At 58.9% G+C, this 8,132-nt stretch overlaps 2 protein-coding genes across 2 annotated transcripts; both read right to left on the bottom strand.

Annotated features, from left to right (window-relative positions):
• Positions 1–2,307: 2,307 nt before the first annotated feature.
• Positions 2,308–3,505, bottom strand: S100A6 (S100 calcium binding protein A6). The gene is made up of 3 exons (XM_023247824.2): positions 3,376–3,505; positions 2,832–2,990; positions 2,308–2,532 (listed from the first exon to the last, which is right to left on the bottom strand). Exons 2-3 carry the CDS (start codon positions 2,967–2,969, stop codon positions 2,398–2,400), a joined length of 273 nt encoding a protein of 90 aa, XP_023103592.1. The 5' UTR covers positions 2,970–2,990; positions 3,376–3,505; the 3' UTR covers positions 2,308–2,397.
• A 975-nt stretch (positions 3,506–4,480) lies between these two features.
• S100A5 (S100 calcium binding protein A5) lies at positions 4,481–6,615 on the bottom strand. Its single transcript, XM_023247801.2, has 2 exons — positions 6,442–6,615; positions 4,481–4,762 (listed from the first exon to the last, which is right to left on the bottom strand). Exons 1-2 carry the CDS (start codon positions 6,577–6,579, stop codon positions 4,619–4,621), a joined length of 282 nt encoding a protein of 93 aa, XP_023103569.2. The 5' UTR covers positions 6,580–6,615; the 3' UTR covers positions 4,481–4,618.
• Positions 6,616–8,132: the final 1,517 nt, after the last annotated feature.

Genomic DNA, 8,132 nt, shown 5'->3' with positions numbered 1-8,132 from the left:
AAAATTGGGGTGCCTAGGTGGCTCAGTCGGCAGGACGTCTGATCTCACAGCTTGTGAGTTCGAGGCCGGAGCCCCGCATGGGGTCTGTGCTGACAGCTTGGAGCCTGGAGCCTGCTTCGGATTCTGTGTCTGCCTCTCTCTCTGCCCCTTCTCTGCTTGTGCTCTCTCTCTCTCTCTCTCTCTCTCTCTCAAAAATAAATAAACATTTTAAAAAAATTTTTTTTAATCACCCTTAAAGCCAACAAAAAGTTTTGCTATTTACCTGGGGTTTGTTTTATTTTTTAAATCCATGTGCCCATTCCCTCCACTACCGTGGAGAAGCAGAAGCTGGGGACCATATGCTGTTGATCTAGCAGGTGGGCTGTGTTCGGCCTCTTGGCCCTCCAGCCACTAGGGCTCTCTGGAAACGTGGGGCTGAGCCTGGCCTGAGCAGCTCCTCCTCCCTCTTTGCACCAAGTCTTCCCCTGAAAGAGGGAAGAGGAGGTGCGGGGTTCAAATTCTATTTGTCGCCTTTCTTTCCTTGACTCACGCAGGCTTGTCTCAGACAAAGTCGAGGGGCTTTATGTGGGAATCAATTGCTGGAGCCAAAAGATCCCCTGCTGACATTCCCTGGGCAGCCAAGTCCCATCTCTCCCTCCTCATAAGAAGGGCTCCGTGAGGGCCAGAGCTGTGGGTTCCATCCCCCCGCGCCCTCCCCAGGGCTCAAGAAGACCGATCCCACTTTCCCCCAGCACCCTGTTCTCTGCCCACACGAGGGCGCGGGCTCCACCACTTGGCAGCCACTGTGGGTGGGGAAGGTACTTTTCCAGAGGGAATTGAATAGAGCCAAGCAAGGCTTGGACGACGCCCTGCAGACCTGGAGCTCGGGGAGCTCGGGGACCCTGGGTCTCTCCTGCTCCCACCAGTGTCACTTCCTACTCCCTGGAAGCAGGAGAGATGATGAGAGGAAGGGCTAGTTGCCCTCTTCGCTTCCCCACAGAGAAGGAAGACAACTCCACTAAGTTGGGCCCCCAGGGAAGTGGGGAAGAGACAGAGGAAGGAGAACATGGCCCCCCTCTGAGGTGCCCAAAACAGAGGCGCTGGCCTGGCTCAGACTAGGCCTGGAGGGCTGAGCACAGTGACTGAGACACAGTTCACCCTGAGCCCCCAACCCTGAAAACACAAATGCAAACAATGGACTCAATCATTCAGTTAGTCACCCTCCCTGACGGGGCTGAGAGCCAGGCTGCGTTCCAAGGGTGAGTCATTATGCTGAGGCTGCAGGGATGGGCCAGGTCAGTATTGACTGAAAGACTTGAACCTGCAGTTGGCCCACCCCCAGGGACCCCCGCCCTGCCCCCTTCGTGAGCACCCCACCCTGCCCCTTTCGTGAGCACCCCGCCCTGCCCCCTTTGTGAGCACCCTTCACTCTGCCCCCTTGGTGAGCACCCCACCCTGCCCCCTTCGTGAGCACCTTGCCCTGCCCCCTTGGTGAGCACCCCTCACCCTGCCCCCTTGGTGAGCACCCCTCACCCTGCCCCCTTCGTGAGCACCCCTCACTCTGCCCCCTTTGTGAGCACCCCTCACTCTGCCCCCTTGGTGAGCACCCCTCACCCTGCCCCCTTGGTGAGCACCCCTCACCCTGCCCCCTTCGTGAGCACCCCTCACTCTGCCCCCTTCGTGAGCACCCCAACCTGCCTTCGTGAACACCCCCTGATTTATCTGTGCAGGTACGTGCTCCTCAGATCACCACCCCCAACACAAAGGACCCTGTACCTAAATACAAGGACAGACTCCTAAAGTAGGCCCCCCAGCTCTGACTGGGCCACGGGCAGCTGCTGTGGACTCAGCCATACAGTGTCCTCCAGGGCCTCAGAACAGTCTCCAGCCAAGCTTTGGGCCAGATGTGCCCTCTGCTCCGTCTCACCGCGGTGAGAAAGTGGATGGGTCCAACCCCACGGCCCTTCTCCCTTCAGCACACTCAGAACAAAACAGCTTTGTGTTCAGGGGCCCCGGCCAGACTATGTCTGCCCCACTCTGGACCTAGCACAGCCTGGCTCAGGAACCATCTCCTTCGGCACTCCCATCCCAGAACCCCCTCTGCTGGGGACCCTCTACTGGGGACTTCCTTAAGATGTCTTCGCCCCGAGTGAGACCCTTTTCTAATTGATGTAAAGGCACCTTATCAGTTAGTAGCGGCCTTGTTAGGGTGGCCCCAGGCAGGGGACATCGCTGAGTCACTTTCAGAGGTGACCATGAGCAAACTGTATGATGGCTGGTGCAGCACCGAGGGGAACAAATCACTAGGAAGCCAGGACAGAGGAAAACTTGACCAAAAAAGGTATTTATTGAACAATTACCCACCACTGGATTTGACTTAGGACCGACAGAGGGTGTCTCCACCTTCCTGAATTATTTTCAGCCCTTGAGGGCATCATTGTAGATCAAAGCCAAGGCCCCCAGGAAGGTGACATATTCCTGGAAGTTCACCTCCTGGTCCTTGTTCCGGTCAAGGTCATCCATCAGCTTTGCGATTTCAGCATCCTGCAGCTTCTAACAGTTAGAATGGGAAATCCAGACTCAACAATGGTGAGAGCCCTGGGTTCTCTCCCTTTCCCCCTCCCTCACACAAGTGGCCCTGTGCTGGCTTGTCCACCTCGGGGTCACTTGGCTGTGCTGCTCGCTCCTGCAGAGTTACCCAGGGACAGCGAGCACGGGGCTGCATAGGAGGACTGACCAACCGTCCCAGTCAGGTATGCGACTTGGGCCCCCCGGGGACATGGAGACCTGTGAGTCCCATGGCACCTCCCCTTCTCCTGATCCTGCTTCTGGGGCCCCGGGGGGAGACTCACCGGGCCAATGGTGAGCTCTTTCTGGATAAGCTCCTTCAGCTCCTTCTTGCTCAGGGTGTTCTTGTCGCCTTCCCTGCCCGAGTACTTGTGGAAGATGGCCACGAGGAGGCCAATGGCCTGATCCAGGGGGCATGCCATGGCTGGGCGCTGGGCTGGGAGCTGGGGTGGAGAGGCTGGTCAGGGCCTTCCCACCCTCCCACATACCCCAGAGCTCGGCCCCCACCATCCCGCCTGGGACTGCCTTGCCCAGCCGCGCAGGAGTCAGGAGCCAGCCCAGGACTTGGGCGGGGGGGGGGGGGGGGGGGGGGGGATTGGGGGGAGGCTGGGAGAGGCGGACCTCAGTCCTGGAGGAGAGGTGGTCGGGGCGCAAACGGGGCACCAGCTGAGACCCGGCCTCCAGGGGTCCCGCAAGTTGAGGAGGAGGGGACTGGGGGGCAGCACACACGCGGTGCCGACGCTCCCGGGGCGCGCCCTCCTGCAGCCCGGGGCGCACTCGGGGAAGCCGCCCGCAGGCTCCGGGCCGGACTCACCCCAGGGTACTCACCGCGCGGCCGGACAGCGTCGAGCGACCAGCGGGGCGGCGTCCAGGGCGCCTTTTAGCGGCCGGGGAGCGGAGGCCGGGCGGGCCAGAGCCCACCCCCGGGGCCCCGGGCAACCCCCCCCCCGGTCCCGCCCCCCTCCCCAGGCCAGCCCCGCCCCCACCCCACCCTTCCGCCGAGGCCCGCCGGGCGCCAGCCGTCTACACCACACACCCCCGGGGGCCCCCCTCCTGCCCGGGGCTGTTCCGGGTTCCGGGGCTGGAAGAGCCGGTGGAAGAACGGGAATCCTACGGGAGGTCGCTGCATCCAGGGACATCGAGCCCCCGGGGCAGGGGGCTAGGGTCCCCAGACGGTGTTCAGGATCAGCCCTAGATGAAGGAGGGGGGCAGCCAGGGGTCTGCGGGATTCGATTTAAAGGTATCTACAGCGCCCACGCCTCGGCAGAACTCCCAGCACCACTCTCACAACACTTCTTCCTCCCCAGCCCTCAGCCCGCACCCCCTCAGCCCCGCAGCCCCGCGCCTCCGCGCCCTCCGCACCTCCGCGCCCCCCTACCTGGAATCCCACCTGCAGTACCCCCCCCCCCGCCTTTGTGTGCACACTGGCCCTGGCCTTAGTTATTTACGCTCCAGTGAAAAGGTTTCCAGATCTTCTCCTGAGAAAGGACTTTCATAAAGGGAAGTGGGGACAGCAGAAAGCACTGGACCCCACAGATTGGGGGGGGGGGGGAGGGGAGCTTGCTGCTGAGGGGGAATTGGGGGAGACGGAAAGGGGGCTGGCAAGGGTGTTTGTCAGGGTGGCCTCCTGTGGCCTCGGACTGGCTTGCCCACCGCTGCACTCAGGAGCCACACCCCAGCCTCCCCCACCCCCACCCCGCCCCTCCCCAAGCTCTTCCCTTAGCTTTCTCTTGGAAGCGAGTGAAAACCTGGCCCAACTTCCCCATTTTCTGGAAGCCCAGTAAACTCAGTGACATCCACACTGAAGGAGGGCAGGAAGTAGGGGCGGAGCCCAGGACCCTAACCCCAGAGGCTCTCAACCCCCTGGAAGAGAAGCTCTGCCTTGTGCCACACACCCCCAACCCAGGTGGACAAGATATCTTCAAAACCAGCCTGGAATCAAACATTTTTATTTCCCCTGCCAGAAGGGAAGGCCAAAGCAGGGTCTGTCCGGAAGGGAGAGGGGGGCAAGGGTCCACAGAGGGTCTGTGAGAGGAGCTACAGAGGCCACGGGCAAGGAGCTGAGCTCTGGTCACTTGCTGTCCTCCAGGAAGAAGTCATTGTAGGCCATGCACAGAGTGGTCAGGAACACTGAGTACTCCTTGAAGTCGATCTCCTGGTCACGGTTCTTGTCCAAGCTCTTCATCAGGTCATCAATGCTGCTCTCCTTCATCTTCTTAGAGAGCCCAGAGAGAGGGTCCGGTCAGCCACCCTGCCCAGCCTTGCCTCACCACTGCACTGTGCCACCCACCCCCTCGGGGCAGCCTCAGGGTGACCCTCAGCGGGGTCGGCAGCACTCTGAACATCTCGACCCCCAGACTCCCCCAGCCCACACCCAGCACAGGCCTGGAACCATGCAAGGGTTCAGTGGTCTGACTCCTGAATCTAAGCAAATGTCAGTAGGAAAGCCCGTCCAGCCTCCCTTTTCCACAACACTTTCCACCATCCAAAGAAACAGTCTCTAGATTTTATACAATGTCTAGCAGAAATGTCTTGGTGCCCACGTGGTACTGAGCATGATCCAAGTCTCAGGCTTACCCCATAGAGGATAGTTGAGGACGGACCCGGACAACACGTCCTGAGATCAACGTGCTGGATCTGAGCAGCCGCCCCAGCCTTCCCTTGCGGGGAGAGCCTGCAGCCCAGCCGTGTGGACTGGAGTCCCTGGCTCAGCTACACCCTGTCCGGTCCCTTGCTCTCCCAGCCCTGTTCCTCCAAGAGGGTGGAGACAGGGCCCTCAGGTGGGACAGGAAGAAAATACAGACACACTCTGCCCTCCCCTCTTCACTGCCCCCAGCTCCCACTTTCCCACGGGAGACAGACATCAGGACAAATGGAGATGGAAACAGCCTGTCTGTGACGAGATCCTTGTCCCCAGTCTGGGCTCCTGTTAAAGTTAGGCCTTCCCCCAGGGCTTCTGTCCCCCTGTAATTAACCCCTAAGGGACCCGTGCCCCTTCCTTTGCCCTCATTAATTCCAGGATGCAGACAACCTGGCGGGAAAGCAGAGGGCAGGCTCAGTGATACCCACACCTGCTCCAGTCGCTGCCCAAAGGGCCAAACTCAGAGAGAGTCTCTCTGGGGAGGTCCACCAAGGTTCAGGATGTGACCAGAAAGGACCCCACCCTGGATTTTCAAGGAAAAAGGGAGTACTCGCCTCTCACTAGTGTCCTCGGACAAGTTGGATCATGTTTCTGAGCCTCTATTTTTTTTTAACTGTAAAAATAATATAGTAATTTCCTCATAGGCCTTCACTCCCACCCACCCTGGTCAGCTACCTCCCACCTTCACCATCTGGCAAGAAGCAATCTGTCTCCTTCGAACCTTGTGTCACAACTAGCAGAATGACTCCTTTTGTCCCTGTGTCAGTGCCAGCTGGGAGTCCTGGAGACATGGAGAGTCAGGTGCAGGCCCTGGCCTTGAGCTGAACCCAGCTCGAGCTGGACACCCACGCCCCTCATCCCCCATGATCCCTCTCAAAGGCTCTTCCATGGCTGCCTGGGCCTGGCCTCAACACAGAAGGCTCTCTGACTTCTAAACTTTCACACGGAATGTAATGCACCCTCTGGACACCACCCTTCCTCCTTCCCAGTGAAATACAACTCATCTCCCAGCATAGAGCTCTTGGCCCAAGATGTCCACACTCTGCTTTAGGTCTCTGATGGTTCCCTTGAGCTACCTGCTCCTGGCTGAGACTAGAGCACTTGAAGGGCAGATGTGTGTCCCTGTAGTTTGGGCTTCCAACATCACAGGAGGGGAGCCCTTGACAGTGATATGGTGCTTCCCCTTCTTTCCTCCTCCCCCATGATGTACACAGGGAGCACTCGGGCTTTGGGGTGGGGGTGAGGTCACCTACCTCTCCAAGACACAGCTCCTTCTTGATCAGCTCCTTGAGTTCCTTCCTGCTCAGGGTCAGTTTGCTGCCTTCTCTCCCCGAATATTTGTGGAAAGTGGTGACCATAGTGGTCAGGGCCTTCTCAAGAGGTGTCTCCATCAGTGTGTGGCTCTGGAGGGTGAAGGGGGAGGAGAGGATCACCATCCTCCGGAAGCCGGACCTTCTGCTTCCCCATCACCAGCCCAGCCCCAAGGCTTTCTCTGAAGGACCAGAAACTGGAACCCTGGATGAGACAGAAATCTACCAACAAATGGACCCAAATGTGCCAGGGAAGGTTGTAATAAGACCCAAGGCAAACTTGGAAGAGCTGGGACGATGAGACTAACCATCCCCCAAAGGAGCCTACGCACTCTCCTGCTTAGGAGATGCTGGAAGAGGGCTCTAGGGGCAGCTGACAAGAGGACTTCCCCAGAAGATGAACTGGAGGCAGATGATGGAGTTGAGAAGGGTCCCTGGCCCATCTAGCTTGGGCACTTGTTTGTCAGAGGCAGCCCTCACCCTAATCACCCTCCTTGGCCTGGGTGCCTGAATCACCTGTTAGTGGGGAGTGTCCCATTATAGAAGTGGAGGACAAGGCAAAGAGAGAGTCCAGAGTTTGGAGGGGGCTGGGGCTGGAACTGGGAGATAATATCTCAGCAGGACACTGGGGAGAGGTCATCCGACTTGTCCAGCTGGTCTCCAGTCTCTGGCCCTGAGAACTGCACACACAGACCAACAGTGGGGCAGGGGCGGGCGGGCACTGTTGAAATCTCCAGGATCACTCTGAAAGCTGGATCCAGAGGTTGGGTTTGAATGGGTCCCCTGTGTCCCTCAGCATTGTCAAGCCCACCAGGGGAAGCGGCAGCTGGAGCTCCCATGACTCAGACTTGAAAAACACTCCCCACCAGACTTGAAGAAAGGGGCAACACCCAAGGAACCTGGGGACGCCAGGTAAATCTGTGTGGAGTCCAGAGCAAGAAGGAGGAGGCAGCTGGCTCTTGCCTTCAGCCCAAAGCCCACCTTTTGATTCTTGAACTGGATCTGTCATTCACCTCTTACCACCCCAAAACCTCAGCCTCTCCCCAGCTCCAGGAGACTCAGCCAGGACCACAGCAGAGGGAAGGGCCTCTGGGCGTCTGCAACAGCATCCTGGCGGTTCTGATCACACCTCGGTGCCCAGAGCCACTTCTCCAGAAACTCTGACAGCCACAATTCCAGGCTCCGCCTTCCCTCCTGAGCACATGCCCACTCATCAGGCCAGGTCTTCCTTGCTGGTGGTCACCACAGCCTGTCACCCACTGGCCTCAACGCCCAGCTTGCCCCACCGTACGGATGAGCAAGGAGGTGAGAAGGAAGGACTCACCAGGAAAGGAGAGGGCAGACAACAGCAGAAACAGTCCCCCTCCCAGTACTCCCTGCCTTTATTCCCTTGCTCTGGTCCCCAGGAAACCAGGGGAAGGAAAGAGCCAATGAGAAGGGCAGGGACCTAAGAAGGCCGGAGTCAGAGCCTCTTGGGATGGGGCTGGGGAGAAACCCCTCTGCCAGTACCTTCCTGGTTTCCAAACAGAGGGGAAGGGAGCATGTAGGGTTCATCATGGCACACACATCGTCAGTCCCAGAAACTTTGTTTTCCCAACCACAGATCACCACTCACAATCTGATGGGACAACAGG

The sequence above is a fragment of the Felis catus genome, chromosome F1 (assembly GCF_018350175.1).
Source record: "Felis catus isolate Fca126 chromosome F1, F.catus_Fca126_mat1.0, whole genome shotgun sequence".
In the NCBI taxonomy this organism is placed as follows: Eukaryota; Metazoa; Chordata; class Mammalia; order Carnivora; family Felidae; genus Felis; species Felis catus.
The sequence above is the reverse complement of the archived record's forward strand: the minus strand, read 5'-3'. Positions and strand labels throughout refer to the sequence as shown.